Source organism: Henckelia pumila, chromosome 4 (assembly GCF_033568475.1).
Source record: "Henckelia pumila isolate YLH828 chromosome 4, ASM3356847v2, whole genome shotgun sequence".
In the NCBI taxonomy this organism is placed as follows: Eukaryota; Viridiplantae; Streptophyta; class Magnoliopsida; order Lamiales; family Gesneriaceae; genus Henckelia; species Henckelia pumila.
In genome coordinates, this window is record NC_133123.1 from 105375277 (window position 1) to 105395013 (window position 19737).

A 19737-nucleotide genomic window follows, 5' to 3' on the forward strand; every position below is an offset into this window, starting at 1 on the left:
CTTCATGGAGTGCCTGTGAGCATTGTCAGCGATCGGGACCCCAGGTTTACTTCTAGATTCTGGGGGAGTGTTCAGCGTGCGATGGGTACTACTCTCAGTTTGAGTACAGCCTATCATCCAGAGACTGATGGTCAGTCAGAGCGCACCATCCGTACGTTAGAGGATATGCTTAGAGCGTGCGTCATGGATTTTGGTTCAGCCTGGCAGGATCATTTGCCGTTGATCGAGTTCGCTTACAACAACAGCTATCACACTAGTATTGGGGTGGCACCTTTTGAAGCGTTGTATGGGCGACGTTATCGTACTCCACTCTTCTGGGAAGAAGTGGGGGAGAGACAGGCTGAAGGACCGGAGTTTATCCAGCAGGCGATAGACATTGTTGATCAGATCAAGAAACAGATTAAGACTGCACAGGATCGTCAGGCCAGCTATGCTAATATCAAGCGTAGGCCTTTGCAGTTCGAGGTCGGGGAGAAAGTGTTTCTGAGAGTGTCACCTTTCCGCAAGATTCTCAGATTTGGCCTTAAGGACAAGTTGTCTCCCAGATTTATCGGTCCGTTTGAGATCTTGGAGAGTATTGGCGATTTGGCTTATCGGCTAGCATTGCCACCGCATCTATCTAGTATTCACGACGTGTTCCACGTATCTCTGTTGCGACGGTATGTGGCGGATGAATCTCATATTCTGCAGCGATCTGAGGTTCAGGTAGACAAGGATTTGACTTATGTTGAGAAACCTCTTCGTATCCTGGATTATAAGGATAAGGTTTTACGGAACAAAGTCATTCCTTTGGTTTTAGTTCAGTGGCAGCGCCGAGGCACTGAGGAAGCTACTTGGGAGCTTGAGGACAGGATGCGTAAAGACCATCCTGAGTTGTTTTGATTTCATTCTTTAAGTTGTATTCAGTTGCAAACTCTGTAAACGTTTGATTGAATAAAGAATGTTTCTGATTTCTGTATTTGCATTCGGTACTTAAGATCTGATTTCGAGGACGAAATATCTTAAGTGGGGGAGAATGTAGTAGCCCGTACCCTAATTGAGTAATTAAGGATTAATGCTAATTAAATAAATTGGGGATTGGACGGATCGGAAGCTCCGAAGGGACGATCGGAAGCTCCGATGAGGATCGGAGGCACCGATGATATTACGTCATCCATGACGTGTGGCTGGATCGGAAGCTCCGATCAGGATCGGACGTTCCGATCACCCCTATCCGGAGTCATCAAGTGATATTTTGACACGTGGCAGATCAGGATCTTCGGAAGCTCCGATGGCAGGATCGGACGTTCCGATCGAGGTTCGGACGTTCCGATCAAGGATCGGAAGTTCCGATCGTTGTCTATAAATAGAAGGCCGAGACTTCATTTCTCCTTGCCAATTCCGGATTTCCTCTCTATTTCTAGTCATATTCGAGTTGTTCTAGTCTTCTTAGGCTTGGTCCGGAGGTCGGAGAGGCGTTCGGTAGTCGTAGCGGAGTTGTGCCCAAGTTCTGGAGGCATCGACATCAAAGGGCTAACGACGGACGAAGGTATAGCTTTTGCTTCCTATAAATATTTAGGAGTATGCAATAGCTTAGTTAAGGCTTTTAGAGCACTTTGATGATAGTAGTATCATTTGGCAGTGTAGAGCAGACTATAGGCGTGGACCTAGAGTTGGTAGAGCTTGCACTGTTTTGAGGTACGAAAGTACTGTTCGAGATATCCTGACTGAGTATGCATGTATTATGTGACTGCATGATTTATATGCCATGATATTATGCTGCATTCATTTGCATCTTGTTGTATCTCCTTCGAGATGTCTGTAGTAGGGTTGTACCCTATCCTGTTAGTGGATGGACTTCCATCGATTTGGGTCCGGCGTATCCACGGTTATCTCGGTATGGGAGCCACCTCCTGAAGCGACGGCACAGCGTGCTACATACCAGGGCCCGGTCTGTCTCTGTTATCTGATCCTTGACCTCGAGTCTATAGGGAGTTCACTTTGCATGCATGTATACTCATACTCTCGCACTGAGCGTTTTATGCTCATGTCTCGTACTCTGTATTTTCTGGACACCCTATTTCATGGGGCAGGTTTGCGATTGGACGAGGAGGGTGGATCCAGGAGGGGCTAGTCAGTGGTTGGCCAGCTGGAGCTTCGTCTAGGTTTTATTACTGTTGTTTGGGTTTTATACAGCTATTCGATTTGGTTGTATATTATTGGATAATTACAGATTCCTTTACTTGGGATTGTATAAAGTTATTGGTTTCCGCAGTTTTATTCTGATATCTGTTTTATTAAGTTAATTGCATGCATAAGTTCTGTTTAGTAGGTGATCCGGGTAAGGGTCACTACATTTATGGTATCAGAGCATGCAAAAGATTTCTTGGGATTTAGTCTCATCTTGAGGTATTTTTGTAGATGTCAAATCGTGACGACCAGAGTTCTCATGGCAGTGTTGGTGGGCGTTGGGGTGATGCCGACCGGGAGCCTCGTCGAGAATCGTCACCATGACGACGAGCGTTTCACTGTGCGTCGATTCTTAGCTATGGGTCCTAAGCCCTTAGTTGGAGGTGAGTCTCCGAAGGATGCGGAGAACTGGTTAGACCGCATGGAGACGACTTTTCAGACTTTCCAATGCACCGATGAGCAGAAGGTGGAGACCCTTGGCTATCTCCTGGATGGGCGTGCGCGTAGGTGGTGGAGGTTTACTTCTGCACCTTTTGTTGCGGCGAGAGGAGTGGCCACCTGGGCCGAGTTCCGCACAGCTTTCCAAAAGCGGTATTTTCCTCCTGCACTCCGACAGTCGAAGGCAGGCGAGCTACTGAGTGTGCGACAGGGAACCATGTCTATCGATGAGTATCAGCAGAGGTTCTTTGATCTGCTATCCTATTGCCCCGAGATTGCTGATAGCTCAGAGATGAAGTATAATCTGTTTCTTCAGGGCCTTAATCCTGAGATACATGACCGTGTGGCGGTTGGTGACGACATGTCCTACGAGGGTTTGGTGAGCCGTTGTCATCAGGCAGAGGACAGCATTCGGCGGAACAGGTCTTTCTCTCAGTCGAGACCTGCTAGTTCTTTGGGTCCCCGTGCCCAAACTTTCAAGAAGTCTGGATCTTCTTCTTCCTCTGGTTCTGGAGGTACTGTCCGTTATGGTAAGAAGGACAAGTGTGATCACTGTGGGAAGAACCATCCATCCGACAAGTGCCGCAGAGCTTCTGGAGCTTGTTTCCGTTGTGGAGAGACTGGTCATATCCGGAGGGATTGTCCACAGTCTGGGGAGGCGGTTCTGGATCTGGTTCAGGATCGGGTTCTCAGGCCACCGTTCAGCAGAGGTCGCAGGGACAGTCTGTTGGGAGTTCTCATTTGAGGCCACGAGCTTCTGGCCAGGTGTTTGCCCTGAGACATGATCAGGCTGTGGAGGAGAATGAGAAAGTCATCGCAGGTACATTTATGCTTTATGGTATACCTGCTCTTGTACTTATTGACACTGGTGCATCTCATTCCTTCATTTCTGCACGTTTTGTTAAGAGGCATAGATTACCATGCATTGCACTAGACGTAGTGATGTCTGTTTCTACTCCGACGGGCCAATCTGCTTTGGCTAAGCGTCTAGTGATGGGTTGCCCTTTAGAGTTCGAAGGGAACATTCTGTTAGCGAATCTCATGGTCCTGGCGATGGACGACTTTGATTGCATTCTGGGAATAGATGTGCTGACTACCTATCGAGCTTCAGTGGACTGCTATCAGAGATTAGTACGCTTTCATCCGGAAGGGAGTGAGAGCTGGTTTTTCTATGGTAAGGGAGCGCGACCCCTGATGCCTTTGGTATCAGCTTTGAGAGCCTGTCGAGCTCTGGAGTCTGGCGGGGAAGGCTACCTTATCTATGCAGTTGATTTGTCCGCTGAGAGTATTGGGATAGAGAGCATTCCTGTTGTGGATGAATTTCCAGATGTGTTTCCTGATGAGATTCCGGGTTTTCCTCCTGCTAGGGAAGTCGAGTTTGGCATAGAGTTGATGCCGGGTACTTCGCCTATTTCTAGAGCACCGTATCGTCTGGCTCTGTCAGAGATGCGTGAGTTGAAGAATCAGCTACAGGATCTTTTGGACAAGGGGTACATTCGTCCTAATGTATCTCCTTGGGGAGCTCCTGTTCTCTTCGTGAAGAAGAAGGATGGGTCGATGCGGCTGTGCATTGACTATCTGCAGCTGAATCGAGTGACTGTGAAGAACAAGTATCCGTTGCCTCATGTTGATGACTTGTTTGACCAGCTGCAGGGCACGTCAGTTTACTCCAAGATTGACTTGAGATCTGGGTATCATCAGTTGAGAGTCCGTGATCAGGACGTAGCCAAGACTGCATTCCGTACTCGCTATGGGCATTACGAGTTCCTAGTGATGCCATTTGGTTTGACTAATGCGCCGGCTATATTCATGGATCTGATGAACCGTGTCTTCAGGGAGTATTTGGACAAGTTTGTCGTGGTCTTCATTGACGACATCTTGGTGTATTCGCGTAATACGGAAGAGCATGTTTCTCACTTGCTGTTGGTACTACAGACTCTTCGAGATTAGCAATTGTACGCCAAGCTGAGCAAGTGTGAGTTCTGGATGGATAGAGTGGTTTTTCTTGGCCATATCATATCCAGGGAGGGGATTTCTGTTGATCCAAGCAAGATTGAAGCGGTACTTAATTGGTCGCGTCCGACGACAGTTGCTGAGATCCGTAGTTTTCTGGGTCTAGCAGGGTATTATCGTCGCTTCATTCTGAACTTCTCTCAGTTAGCTCGACCGTTGACGCAGCTTACCCGCAAGGGTGTGGATTTCGAGTGGTCCTCCGAGTGTGAGGAGAATTTCCGTGAGCTTCGACGGCGGTTGACTTCTGCGCCGGTGTTAGCATTACCGTCAGGATCTGGAGGGTATGTAGTTTACACGGATGCTTCTCTTCAGGGGTTAGGTTGTGTCCTGACTCAGAATGGGCATGTGATCGCATACGCTTCTAGACAGCTGAAGCTTCACGAGGACAACTACCCAGTCCATGATTTGGAGTTAGCAGCCATTGTGTTCGCTTTGAAGATCTGGTGTCATTATCTTTATGGCGAAAAATTTGAGATCTTCACCGACCATAAGAGTCTCAAGTATTTGTTCACTCAGGCGGAGTTGAACATGAGGCAGAGACGTTTGATGGACTTGCTTAAGGACTATGATTGCGAGATTAAGTACCATCCGGGAGCTGCTAATCTCACCGCTGATGCTTTGAGTCGCAAGGTGCGACTATCCGCACTTCAGACTTGTTCGATGTCTAGTGCGATCAGTGACTGTTGTACTTCAGGTTATACCTTCAAGCATAAGAAAGGTATGCAGAGTATCCAGATGTTTGAGATATTATCTGAGCCAGCCTTGTATTCGCGGATCCGAGATGCTCAGATGTCTGATTCAAAGACCCAGCGTTTAGCTCGTCTAGCTAACGAGGGTAGCTCGTCTGGATTTCATTATCAGTCAGATGGCTTTCTGTGTTTGTCTGGTAGGCTTGTGATTCCACATGATGAAGAGTTGCGAGAGGAGATTTTGTCTCAGGCACATCGCACTAAGTTGAGTATTCATCCTGGGAGCAACAAGATGTACAAGGATCTACGTACTCGTTTCTGGTGAAGGGAATGAAATGCAGTGTTTATCAGTTTGTTTCGAGATGTTTGGTGTGTCAACAGGTCAAGGCAGAGCACCGAAGACCTGGAGGATTGCTTCACAGTCTGCCTATTCCTGAATGGAAATGGGAGTTTATCACTATGGACTTTGTGACCCATTTGCCGGTATCCCCAAGGAACTGTGATGCTATCTGGGTTGTGGTGGACCGACTCACCAAGTCAGCGCATTTCATTGCCTATATCCGGGAGTACAATGTGGATCGTATGGCTCGGTTGTACATTCAGGAGATCGTTCGACTTCATGGAGTGCCTGTGAGCATTGTCAGCGATCGGGACCCCAGGTTTACTTCTAGATTCTGGGGGAGTGTTCAGCGTGCGATGGGTACTACTCTCAGTTTGAGTACAGCCTATCATCCAGAGACTGATGGTCAGTCAGAGCGCACCATCCGTACGTTAGAGGATATGCTTAGAGCGTGCGTCATGGATTTTGGTTCAGCCTGGCAGGATCATTTGCCGTTGATCGAGTTCGCTTACAACAACAGCTATCACACTAGTATTGGGGTGGCACCTTTTGAAGCGTTGTATGGGCGACGTTATCGTACTCCACTCTTCTGGGAAGAAGTGGGGGAGAGACAGGCTGAAGGACCGGAGTTTATCCAGCAGGCGATAGACATTGTTGATCAGATCAAGAAACAGATTAAGACTGCACAGGATCGTCAGGCCAGCTATGCTAATATCAAGCGTAGGCCTTTGCAGTTCGAGGTCGGGGAGAAAGTGTTTCTGAGAGTGTCACCTTTCCGCAAGATTCTCAGATTTGGCCTTAAGGACAAGTTGTCTCCCAGATTTATCGGTCCGTTTGAGATCTTGGAGAGTATTGGCGATTTGGCTTATCGGCTAGCATTGCCACCGCATCTATCTAGTATTCACGACGTGTTCCACGTATCTCTGTTGCGACGGTATGTGGCGGATGAATCTCATATTCTGCAGCGATCTGAGGTTCAGGTAGACAAGGATTTGACTTATGTTGAGAAAACCTCTTCGTATCCTGGATTATAAGGATAAGGTTTTACGGAACAAAGTCATTCCTTTGGTTTTAGTTCAGTGGCAGCGCCGAGGCACTGAGGAAGCTACTTGGGAGCTTGAGGACAGGATGCGTAAAGACCATCCTGAGTTGTTTTGATTTCATTCTTTAAGTTGTATTCAGTTGCAAACTCTGTAAACGTTTGATTGAATAAAGAATGTTTCTGATTTCTGTATTTGCATTCGGTACTTAAGATCTGATTTCGAGGACGAAATATCTTAAGTGGGGGAGAATGTAGTAGCCCGTACCCTAATTGAGTAATTAAGGATTAATGCTAATTAAATAAATTGGGGATTGGACGGATCGGAAGCTCCGAAGGGACGATCGGAAGCTCCGATGAGGATCGGAGGCACCGATGATATTACGTCATCCATGACGTGTGGCTGGATCGGAAGCTCCGATCAGGATCGGACGTTCCGATCACCCCTATCCGGAGTCATCAAGTGATATTTTGACACGTGGCAGATCAGGATCTTCGGAAGCTCCGATGGCAGGATCGGACGTTCCGATCGAGGTTCGGACGTTCCGATCAAGGATCGGAAGTTCCGATCGTTGTCTATAAATAGAAGGCCGAGACTTCATTTCTCCTTGCCAATTCCGGATTTCCTCTCTATTTCTAGTCATATTCGAGTTGTTCTAGTCTTCTTAGGCTTGGTCCGGAGGTCGGAGAGGCGTTCGGTAGTCGTAGCGGAGTTGTGCCCAAGTTCTGGAGGCATCGACATCAAAGGGCTAACGACGGACGAAGGTATAGCTTTTGCTTCCTATAAATATTTAGGAGTATGCAATAGCTTAGTTAAGGCTTTTAGAGCACTTTGATGATAGTAGTATCATTTGGCAGTGTAGAGCAGACTATAGGCGTGGACCTAGAGTTGGTAGAGCTTGCACTGTTTTGAGGTACGAAAGTACTGTTCGAGATATCCTGACTGAGTATGCATGTATTATGTGACTGCATGATTTATATGCCATGATATTATGCTGCATTCATTTGCATCTTGTTGTATCTCCTTCGAGATGTCTGTAGTAGGGTTGTACCCTATCCTGTTAGTGGATGGACTTCCATCGATTTGGGTCCGGCGTATCCACGGTTATCTCGGTATGGGAGCCACCTCCTGAAGCGACGGCACAGCGTGCTACATACCAGGGCCCGGTCTGTCTCTGTTATCTGATCCTTGACCTCGAGTCTATAGGGAGTTCACTTTGCATGCATGTATACTCATACTCTCGCACTGAGCGTTTTATGCTCATGTCTCGTACTCTGTATTTTCTGGACACCCTATTTCATGGGGCAGGTTTGCGATTGGACGAGGAGGGTGGATCCAGGAGGGGCTAGTCAGTGGTTGGCCAGCTGGAGCTTCGTCTAGGTTTTATTACTGTTGTTTGGGTTTTATACAGCTATTCGATTTGGTTGTATATTATTGGATAATTACAGATTCCTTTACTTGGGATTGTATAAAGTTATTGGTTTCCGCAGTTTTATTCTGATATCTGTTTTATTAAGTTAATTGCATGCATAAGTTCTGTTTAGTAGGTGATCCGGGTAAGGGTCACTACACCTCCCTTGAAGAGATGGTCAATATGCTTGTGACATATGAATCCACATTAAAGAAGGATAAACCGGCTTTCTTGGTGGGCTCCTCTTCTTCTGCTAAGAAGGGGCCAAGTACAAAGGGTAAGAAACGTTCTGCCCCACCCAAGAAAATCGAACCCGAGAAGAAGTACAAGACAAAGGCTTCAAACATGGAAAAATCCAAGGATGTTTGCCATTACTGCAAGAAGCCCGGTCATTGGAAGCGTAACTGCAAGGAATATCTAGAGCAGTTGCGAACTGCGAAGGGTATGTTCTATATTGAAATAAATGTTTCACTTAATACTACTTCTTGGGTATTGGATACCGGATGTGGATCTCACATTTGCAATGATTTGCAGGTGATGACAAGAAGTCGCAGGCTTAGAATGGGTGAGACCCAGCTGAGGCTCGGAAATGGTTCCAGAGTTGAAGCTAAAGCTGTGGGAGATGTTTATTTATTTTTGCAGAACGGTTTTAAGTTACTTTTAAGAGATGTTTTATTTGTTCCGGATTTGATTAAAAACATTATTTCTATTTCTATGCTTGATAGAGATGGTTATTCTTGCAATTTTGTGAATGGGATTTGCAATATTTACAAGAATGAATGTTTGATTGGAAATGGACAACTTGAAAACGATCTATACAACTTAAAACTAAAAGACGTTCCAATAAATTATGTTGATAAACCGGCAACAACAAACAAAAGAAAAATCGATAGCCAAAACCCGGCAAACCTTTGGCACGCTAGGCTAGGTCATATTTTCTCAAGGAGGATGAACAAGCTAGTGGGAGAGGGCATGTTTGATATGTCTGATATTAACTCTCTACCTACTTGTGAATCCTGCCTAAAAGGAAAAATGACTAAATCTCCTTTTAAGGGGAAACCTGAGCGTAGTCAAAATCTGTTGGATTTGATCCATACAGATGTTTGTGGTCCATTTAGAGTTGGTACTCAATATGGCCACACCTACTTCATTACCTTTACTGATGATTATTCTAGGTATGGGTATTTATATTTAATGAAATATAAGTCTGAAGCATTTGAAAAGTTCAAATAATTCAAGGCTGAAGTAGAAAACAAGCTAGGTAAAAGTATTAAAGCACTTCGATCGGATCGAGGTGAAGAATACTTAAGTACCGAGTTTTTGGACTATCTGAAAGAGAATGGGATTCTCTCTCAGTGGACTCCTCCTATGACACCACAGCTGAATGGTGCATCGGAGCGTCGTAATCGAACTTTGTTGGACATGGTTCGATCCATGATGAGCTTCACTGAGCTTCCACCTTCGTTTTGGGGCTATGCGCTTGAAACGGCAGTATTGTTGTTGAACAACGTCCACACTAAAGAAGTGGACAAAACACCATACGAGTTATGGAATGGAAAAGCTCCTAAGTATTCGTACTTGAGGATTTGGGGATGTCCTGCTTATGTGAAGCGGACAGTGGGAGATAAGTTGGATAGTCGATCCAGCTTATGTTATTTTGTAGGGTATCCGAAGAATTCAATCGGATATTATTTCTATTATCCTGCTGAAACAAAGGTGTTTGTTTCAAGGAATGCCACCTTCTTGGAGAAGGAGTTCTTATTGGATAAGAAAGGCGAGATGATGGAACTCGAAGAAATTCGAGAAGAACCCGAAATACAAAATAACGATCCTACACCTCAGGAACCATTGATAGACACGCCTGTACCTAGAAGATCCGAGAGGACTTCTAGACCTCCTATTCGATATGGTCTTCTTCTTGAAGGGGATCAAGATGAGCCCGATGTTGGATGTGATCCAAGAAACTTCAAGGAAGCAATTTCTGATGCGGATTCAAATTTATGGCTTGAAGCTATGCAGTCGAAAATAGATTCGATGCATACAAACCAAGTTTGGTCTTTAGTAGATCCTCCCGATGGAATTGTTCCAATAGGGTGTAAATGGATCTACAAGAGAAAGCTTGGGCCTGATGGTAAGGTATTGACCTACAAGGCGCGATTGGTGGCGAAAGGTTATACTCAAAGACAAGGAGTTGACTATGATGAAACCTTTTCACCAGTTGCAATGTTCAAGTCCATAAGAATCCTTATTGCCATAGCTTCTTGGTATGACTATGAGATATGGCAAATGGATGTGAAGACTGCTTTTCTTAATGGAGACATTAAGGAAGAAATCTATATGAAGCAGCCTGAGGGGTACACATCCATGGGAAGCGAGCATAAGGTATGCAAGCTTCAGAGATCAATTTATGGTCTAAAACAAGCATCAAGAAGTTGGAACCAGAAATTTGATGAAACAATAAAGGATTTTGGTTTCATCAAGAACCCGGAGGAACCATGCGTGTACAAGAAAGTAGTTAAGGATGCTATGACATTCTTAGTACTTTATGTTGATGACATCCTACTCATTGGGAATGACTTAGGGATGTTGCAGTCAACAAAGATATGGTTATCAGGTAGATTCTCGATGAAGGATTTGGGTGAGGCATCCTATATTCTTGGGATACAGATCTATAGAGATAGATCTAAGAGAATGATAGGACTCACTCAATCAACCTACATCGACACCATATTCAAACGGTTTTCAATGGATGGGTCCAAGAGAGGACATCTACCCATGTGTCATGGAGTTTCTCTATCCAAGTTTATGTGTCCCAAGACTGATGAAGAGATAGAGAAAATGACACATGTACCATATGCGTCAGCCATAGGTAGTATCATGTATGGGATGATATCTACCAGACCGGATGTAGCATTTGCTCTGATTGTCACGAGCAGATATCAAGCTAATCCCGGTCAAATGCATTGGAAAGCCGTGAAGGACATTCTTAAGTACTTACGAAGGACTAAGAATATGTTCATGGTATATGGAGTAAGAGAACTAAAATTGGAAGGCTATACCGACTCTAGCTTCCAAAGTGACGTGGATGACTCGAAGTCAACCTCTGGATTTGTGTTCATGCTCAATGGCGGTGCTGTCTCTTGGAAGAGTTCCAAGCAGGACACCACAGCGGATTCCACCACTGAGGCAGAATACATTGCAGCATCAGCTGCTGCTAAAGAGGCCGTTTGGAAGAGGAATTTCGTCCAAGAGTTGGGCGTCATTCCTGAAGTTGTTGGTCCAGTCCCGGTGTACTGTGACAACACGGGTGTCGTTGCTCAGGCAAAGGAACCAAGGTCTCATCAAAGATCCAAACACGTAATGAGGAAATACCACATCATCCGGGAGATTGTGGAAAGAGGAGACATCACTGTCGAAAGAGTGGCCTCTGCAGACAATATCGCTGATCCACTTACTAAGCCCTTGCCAGGACCATTATTTGACAAACATCGCGAAGCAATGGGTCTACGTAGTATGACTAGTTGGCTATAGGGAAAGTGAGAGATTGAAAGAGTGGGTGCCCGGTGAGCCAACTTGTGGCTAAGGGCTTTGATGACTCTTTGTATAAACAATCTTTTGTTTAATATTATTTACACTTTTATTAATGGCAATGACTTTATCTTTCTTCATATTGTTATATTGTGATATACTATTGTTGTTTTGATAAAGACCTTGAATATACTATAGTGTATGTAAGATGTGGTAGAACATGGAGATGTCTATCATGAAACACATCTTATAGTCACTGTATATTCTAAACTGTTCCTAGTCGATTGAGCCGTTCGATAATAAGGATAAGGATCGCTCGAGTTTGAGACTAGCATTTGCGATGCAGAGTACCACGTTTCATTGGTAAGGAACATAGAGATGTTCGAAGCATGCAAATGGATATTCATACGATGAATGATCGAACTACCCTATCCGGACTTTCCAAGTGGTTATCACTTATCGAGTGGATAAAGTCCGCGGTTTTGGTTGTACACCATTAGTCCTTACTACTTGAAACATCATTGAGACTCTATATGCTAGTACTGTGTTTTGACTCGTTTACCGACTCTATTGGGGTCATCAGGTGTCGGGATTGGGTACAGTTACAACATATATAGGAGTCGATGCTTTGTTGTCAAGGATTCACCACATACTTGCGAGTGTGGATATCCTATGTGATCTGAAGAGATATTAGTGTGACGAATCTCTGGCCAGAGTACATGATGTGTTTTAAGAAATAGTTTCTTAGTAACATATGCGATGTCACTATTTGATCTTCAAGATGTATTGCATAGTTATCGAATCTCGAACGACTCTCGATATACCAATGGTTGTTGATTCGATCGGGATATATGGATGAAGGGACCGTACTGTACGCTAACCAAAATCTATTGGTTCTTGCAGGCACTATCAGTGATACCTAGGGAATCATGGGGCGATGTTGCTAGGCGCTCTTACCATGATTCGATGGGCTAGTCGGAAATTGTTGTTCCGAGTCACAAAGAGTTGTGAGCCCACGGCTAGCTGTATCCCTGAACCATTGAGGGTCACACAGAGTAATGGATTTTTAATCCCCGTTGAGATAGTTAAATTTAAAGAGTTAAATTTAATGAACAAAGAAGTTGGACTTCTTATTTAAGAGTAGAGGAGTAAGATTTCCTAAAATGACATAGGGATGGACATTTTTGGAAATCACTGAATTCGGATTCAGAAAAATTTATCTTGACTTTAAAAGGTGCAGAAATGGTTTCTGTGCACATTGGTGAAATCGGTTTATCAATCGGAGTCACGATGAATTTTATATTAATTTCTGAACATGCGGGCTTTGCTTGTCGGGCTTGAACTTATGACTAATGGTCCCTAAGCTGTTAGTGGCCTACATTATAAATAAGTTATTGCAGTACAGAAATTACACACAATAGGTCACAATTTTTGAAAAAAACCCTATTTTTCTCTTAGTAGTGGCCGACCCCTCTCCCCTCTGCTCAGTAAAATCCAGTCTGTGAATTTTGAATTGCAGTCTGGTTTAACGGATCAAATTCGTTAATCTCTTCGTAGAAACTTCTGATAGATTTTCTAGTGCAATCTATCAGAGGGATTAAATATCCGTTCGTGGACCTGATTGAAGAACAGTTCGTCCATCAGTTCCAGGGATATACAACAAGAGCAGAGAAATCTGTTGGTGTCGAAAAATCTCGATTCGAGATTAAAGGTAAAAATTTATAATTGTTATTTAATTTTTACACACACAATTTAATCGTAAGGTTGATACCCATTATGGAATCGTTCCATATAAAATTTTTAAACTTTCGCTGCACCGGGTATCAATCCTGATTGATCTGATCGCCGCGTTCTCCAACATATATAGGGGCCGAGGCTGCCATTTGCAATTGCCCATTTACAATATCCTCTCCCATTCCAACGTCGTCTCGAAGGTCGGGCAATAACGAAGTGCTACCGAGATCATAACGATGTTGGGTCTAAGCTTTGGGGTTATCGTCAACAGTGAGCTGAAGACGAACACAGATATAAGTCTAGACTCTAATTATCTTTTGATTGTAGCTATTACTCTAGTTAAGACTTTTAGTACGCAATGAGTGATATTGTAATTAATTGCTTATAAGCTTGGACTTTTGAGACAGAGTTGCTAGGTTGTTTGATTAGAGGTATGGATGTACTATCCGAGATAACCTGATTAAATGTGCATTTTTATATGGCATGTTTATGTGCATATATTATGTCATGATTATTATGCTGCATACATTATCATGTTGATCATATACCTTGATATACCTATATTGGGGTCGCTCAGCCCCGTATTCTTGAGTGAAGCTTAGACCCGTTTGTACAGGATCAGGTCACCGATATCCAAATATTATTTCTGGTATGTGAGCCACCTCTTGATCATCATCCAGAGTACTACATACCATGACACCACTTGACTGAACAGAGTTTTACCATGATAGATTTTTGGTAGCCGTATATTTGGATTAACAATCATAGCATGTGTATACTCATACTTTCGTATTGAGTGTTGTTATCGCTCACGTCCTCGGTTTTGTCTTGGACACCCTATTCCACGGGGCAGACCTTAGGTTGGATGGACCTGGAGGGAGTGGTCATTGACGTTGCAGCTGTTCTCTGGATCATGATTGTTTCCAATCTCAGGTTGAGAGTGTTTTCAGTACTGTTTTGATGAGGTTGTAAAACTATATTTCACCTTGGTTTTAAGGCCGATTGTATTCTGTCAGTTGATTTGTTGTACACTGTTTTTATTCGTATTCGTATTTTAAGATTTTATTGCATACTAGTATTGTAAACTAGGTGATCTGGGAGCGGGTTACCACAAGAAACCTGAAAAATTACCTCGAAAAGGGTCCAAAATTCGCCCAAAAGCAAAAAGATAAAACACGTTTGTCTTCGAATTCGAACAATGGATTTGGGGCGAATTGAGATGGGATAAGAGTGAAGAGAAGTCGGAGCTTCTTTACTCGGATCCCTGAATTGATATCGGGTATTTGTTTTGCATTTGGTTGATCCGTCTCAAAGGAGTTTTTGCCTCTGAATTGATTAAGATCCGATTATATATCATGTATTTTTTTTGTATTGGTCGGTTTATCTGTCTCACATGAGTTTTCGTCTATTTTTTATTGGATAATGCTACATGTACACATAGTGTTATACGTTGGGTTACACATTACACTTGAAATTATATGATTATCCTTGCACTTTATTAAATATAAACAAGTAAGAAAGATCTTGCATATATGGTGTGTGCTTCGACTTTCGAGTACTATCCACGGACTACCAGATTATTAGATGAGATAAGGTATGCTAAGATTCCGTTTCCCATATATTTCTCAAACATTGTTATTCGATTCAACCCCACCTTTTTACGTAAGGTCCCTTTTCTTTTTCTTCGCCTCTCCACTATTTCGTTTCATTTTTTTAATTATATTTATGCGTATTAAAATTCTTTATATAATAACTAATCATTCTACAAAGATTCTGTAATCGCAGAGTGGTGATCGAAATTCATCGTTGCATGCAGAAATAGGTTCCTGGGTTTCTGCCCTCTCTTTCATTCCGTAAGTGTACGTATGCTAACAAGTTTTCTGTTCACAAAATTGATTCTTTTTCTTAGAGGCGTATTTGATCTTATACTGTTTGAAATTTTGTTTATTTGTATTACTATTATAGTCAGATACTTTTATTTTTATCTACTTTTATATAGTATAATATAATACAATATTAGTTTGATGGTTAAAAGAGAAAAATGTTTAGTTGATGAAATTTTCATTTAAGTTGCGCTGAGACATAAGATTTCAAATCCACGGATTTGGATTGTATTTTATGGTTAACAATGAAATAATAAATCAAATTTTAATTCCATACACTTCTTGTTTACACATGTAGTTGATATCCAAATATTATATAACATGAAAATAGGTCATTTGAAATATATGGTGTTTTGAATATATTTGAAATCCACTTATTTGAAATCATTCCGTCCAAGTACAACCTAGAGTTTGGATGCAAAACCCAAAAAGGTAATTTTTTTCTGTTTGATTGGTTTCTTTCAAATTTGCAATGTTGCTTGCATTTTTTGTAATTGATACATGAAATCTATGCATGAGATGCCAATAGTATATGTTTTTGAAAGAATCATACAGATTTTGAATTCAGTATAATCCACCCCTAGTTCAGATTACCATCACTACGAAATATCAGGCTTTTGAGTCAGAAGAAATCCGTGACAAATATGTTGTTGTAACTCCTAATTAGCACGGATTGCACAAGGAAAATAGTCTGTGCTGAAGCCTTTGGTCGTAAAAGACTATATATGAATGATTGAGTGTGTATTATTCTACGCATGCATGCATACATAACTTCAATGTTTATGCTGAATTGAAGTGGATTCCGTGAGATTTTCGAGTAGGGAATGTTTCGAAAAAACGGGGTACTACATTGTTTTCTCTTACCATGTATGTCCTGTGATTCAGATTACCAAGAACAACAACTATTTTTGCTAAAACAAAGGTGGTATTTTGAATGGTTTGTTGTAGGAAATTAAAGGCATTGAAAAGCAAGCAGTATGGCACCTCCCGATGTAGAACAAGGGGCGGCATTTAATCTTAAGGTTCCAAAGATTATTCCCCATTTAATGAAATCTTCATGCTTTTCTCCAGTTGATGGAATATCATGCTAATCAAGTACTTTACTCTAGCAGGGGAAGTATGCTGCAATTGTAGTATGTTGGTTTCTTGGCAATGGATGCCTCTTTGCTTGGAACAGCATGTTGACAATCGAGGACTACTATGTTTACTTGTTCCCGGTATCGCTCTTGATTTCTTCACCTTGTTGTGTAAAATCATACATAGTTTTGAAGATTGATCATTCGAGTAGAGGCATTTTGAGATCATGCAAGACCTGTTGAATCAAATGAGCCTGATTCTTATTTGGCCCTAGTAATTTTAGCAGACTACCATGTTAACCTTATTTCATTCAAGAGTCCTATGGTATGATTTATATTTATAATGATGATATCGAAATTAAGTGCTTGGTTTTCCATCAGCGATACCACTCCTCAAGAGTGCTTACACTTGTGTACCAACCATTTGCGCTTGGAACGCTTGCAATCCTGGCGTATCACGAGGCAAAAGTCAATACAAGAATACGGAATATATTCGGATACGCTGCTTTCTTCGTAAGCACACTTTTGGTGCTCGTTGTAAGTGCCTCTGTCATCCTATATTTGTTAAGTGTATCGTTCATTACATCATCTTTCTTCTTGTCTGTGACACTTACAATGTGGTGTAGCTAGATTTAGCCACATCAGGACGAGGCGGGATAGGGACATTCGTCGGTGTATGTGCAATAAGTGCGGCTTTTGGAGTTGCAGATGCTCATGTTCAGGGTGGAATGATTGGAGATCTCTCCTTTATGCAGCCTGAGTTTATTCAGGTTGACTTTACATACGATAACTGGTATATTTTGTTGTTTTTGGTATTCGAAAACTGATAAAAACGACATGGTTTGAATTACTTAACAGTCATTTCTAGCTGGATTGGCTGCCTCGGGGGCTCTTACATCTGCTCTGAGATTGATCACCAAAGCAGCATTCGAGGATTCCAAAAATGGTCTACGGAAAGGAGCAAGTAAATTTAAACTCCATCAACTTCAATATTCTTCAGTACATTTTAATGCAAAACAAAATGATGGCCAACGTTTTTGAATCTTTTCTACCATTTGAATTGAATCTATGCAGTTATGTTCTTTGCTATTTCGACATTTTTCGAACTGCTCTGCCTCCTACTTTACACCTTCGTTTTCCCAAAGCTTCCGATTGTGAAATACTATCGCTCCAAAGCAGCATCAGAGGGATCAAAAACTGTGTCTGCTGATCTTGCTGCTGGAGGAGTCGAGCGGCAACCGGGACAAGTAGGCATCCGAAATCCACACTTGATTAAAAGAAAGAACCAAGAAACTTACCATTAAAGCAAACCAAATTCGGTCTTCTCTCGATTTTTATGCAGGCTGATCAAAATGGAGCAAAAGATTTGGAGCGACTGAGCAACAAAGAACTACTATCCCGCAATATGGATTATGCATTCGATTTGTTTTTCATATACGCCCTCACCCTATCGATCTTCCCTGGATTCATATCCGAGGACACCGGATCACATAGCTTGGGCGGATGGTAAAGTTTCTCAAGTCCCAATAGCCTTAGTTCTCTTTACAGAAATGCCATAAATTTTAGGCCAACCAAGAACTCTGCTGATTCGAGTCATGTTTAGGTATGCGCTTGTTCTCATTGCCATGTACAACGTTTGGGACTTGATAGGGCGTTACGTGCCACTGATAGAGTGTATCAAGCTCAAGTCTCGAAAAGGGCTCGTGATGGCAGTAATGGCTCGGTTGCTACTCGTTCCCGCGTTCTACTTCACTGCCAAGTACGGTGATCAAGGATGGATGATAATGCTTACATCCATCTTGGGGCTAAGTAACGGTTATCTAACCGTTTGCGTGCTCACCTCCGCCCCAGAAGGCTACAAGGCAAGTGTTATATTGGATGTGCATGATTTGTTCATGTAAAATCGAAGATTTCGTAATGTATTTTTTATTCCGCAGGGGCCGGAGCAAAACGCCTTGGGGAACATACTGGTGGTGTTTCTTATTGGAGGTATATTCGCCGGAGTAACACTGGATTGGTTATGGCTGATAGGGAAAGGTTGGTGAGAAATAGATCTCAATGTTTTATAGTTAGACTTCTCTTGAATTAGTTGTTCACTTAAAGTTGTCTATATATATTTTGTAGAGTTTGATTAAAAGGTTATTTTAGCATAAAAGATCGAAGTAATATTATGTAACTTGGTTTAAATTTTGAGAGCAATAAAAATTTGGCTCTGCTACTTTCGATTGTTGGCATTATTTTCCGAAATACGACAGCTATTTTGAGATTTTTTTTCGAGTTATATTCAACACAAAACGATGTCCTCATATCTTACATCTTATTAAATTAAAGATTATTATAGAAGAGCACCACTTACTAACCGAATTAAAATTAATTTGGTGAAGGCCAAGACGAAATATCTAAAATACTATAAAAAAAAGAACAAAATCTCTATTTTTTTCTCAATCTCTATCGCTATCTATATTATAAACTTCATTTGTTCATGATTTTCTCTATTTGTGTGTCTTGATTTTATTTTTAAATTTAAATTGATTTGAAACAAAAATACAAAATATATATATATATATATATATAATAAATAATATTTATATTTATCATTAACGGATAAGTATCCACAGGCATAGAAATTTGTATTTAAGATTTCATTTCCTAAATATTTTAATATAAGAGTTTATTGTTTAGGAATTCATGTCAAAAAAGAAACATAATGGAAATAATTTTGTTCTTCAATTTTAAAATTTAAAAACTTAAATAAATATATGATTGAATTTTAAAATGTAGGTAAGTTAAGAATAAACTATTTAAATTTTTCAAAAAAATAAAATAGATTGTATTTTATTTATTAAAATTTAAATTATAAATTACTATTAATTAATAAATATGAAAAATAATTAATTCAAAACAACAAATTTATCATATTTAAATAATTATTTAACTATATAATTGCACGCAATGCGTACAAAAGAGCAATAATAATAATAATAGTAATAATAATATCAAATATTTCTATTGTAGATGATATTGTTGAGATAATATTTTTGAAAAAAGATATCGTATTATCTATTTTTTAAATTTTGTAATATAAACGGAGGTCTTCATTAACGGAAAAAAATATATCTAATCATTATCTCATCTCTATATTCTTTATTATTCACAACATGTTATCAACATAAACACTCTCGTAAAAATAATTATAACTTTATAATTTTATATTGAAGTAAAAATAATTTTTTATGATGATACTCCTGAATAGCACAACTCCTAATTTTACATTGTTGCATAACTTCTAATCTTATTTGGATGTTCTTGAAGTAGCTAAAAGTTATTTTATATCAAGACTTCAAATCTAATATCTTAATATCTATCTGAAATATCGAAGAATATAAATTTAATGTCTATCTTTATTCTAAACAAAA

At 41.2% G+C, this 19737-nt stretch overlaps 1 protein-coding gene across 3 annotated transcripts; it reads left to right on the forward strand.

The window, feature by feature from the left end:
• The first annotated feature begins 15076 nt into the window (after positions 1-15076).
• Positions 15077-18515, forward strand: LOC140866087 (equilibrative nucleotide transporter 3-like). 3 transcript variants are annotated; one of them, XM_073270969.1, is made up of 10 exons: positions 15077-15221; positions 16194-16267; positions 16358-16462; positions 16703-16858; positions 16948-17091; positions 17180-17285; positions 17396-17568; positions 17664-17827; positions 17925-18183; positions 18259-18515. In XM_073270969.1, exons 2-10 carry the CDS (start codon positions 16223-16225, stop codon positions 18364-18366), a joined length of 1260 nt encoding a protein of 419 aa, XP_073127070.1. In that variant the 5' UTR covers positions 15077-15221; positions 16194-16222; the 3' UTR covers positions 18367-18515. The 3 variants fall into 3 exon arrangements, with proteins under 3 accessions (XP_073127070.1, XP_073127071.1, XP_073127072.1); XM_073270970.1 differs by having other exon boundaries at positions 15077-15215; XM_073270971.1 differs by lacking the exon at positions 15077-15221 and adding an exon at positions 15638-15677.
• The last annotated feature ends 1222 nt before the right edge of the window (positions 18516-19737 follow it).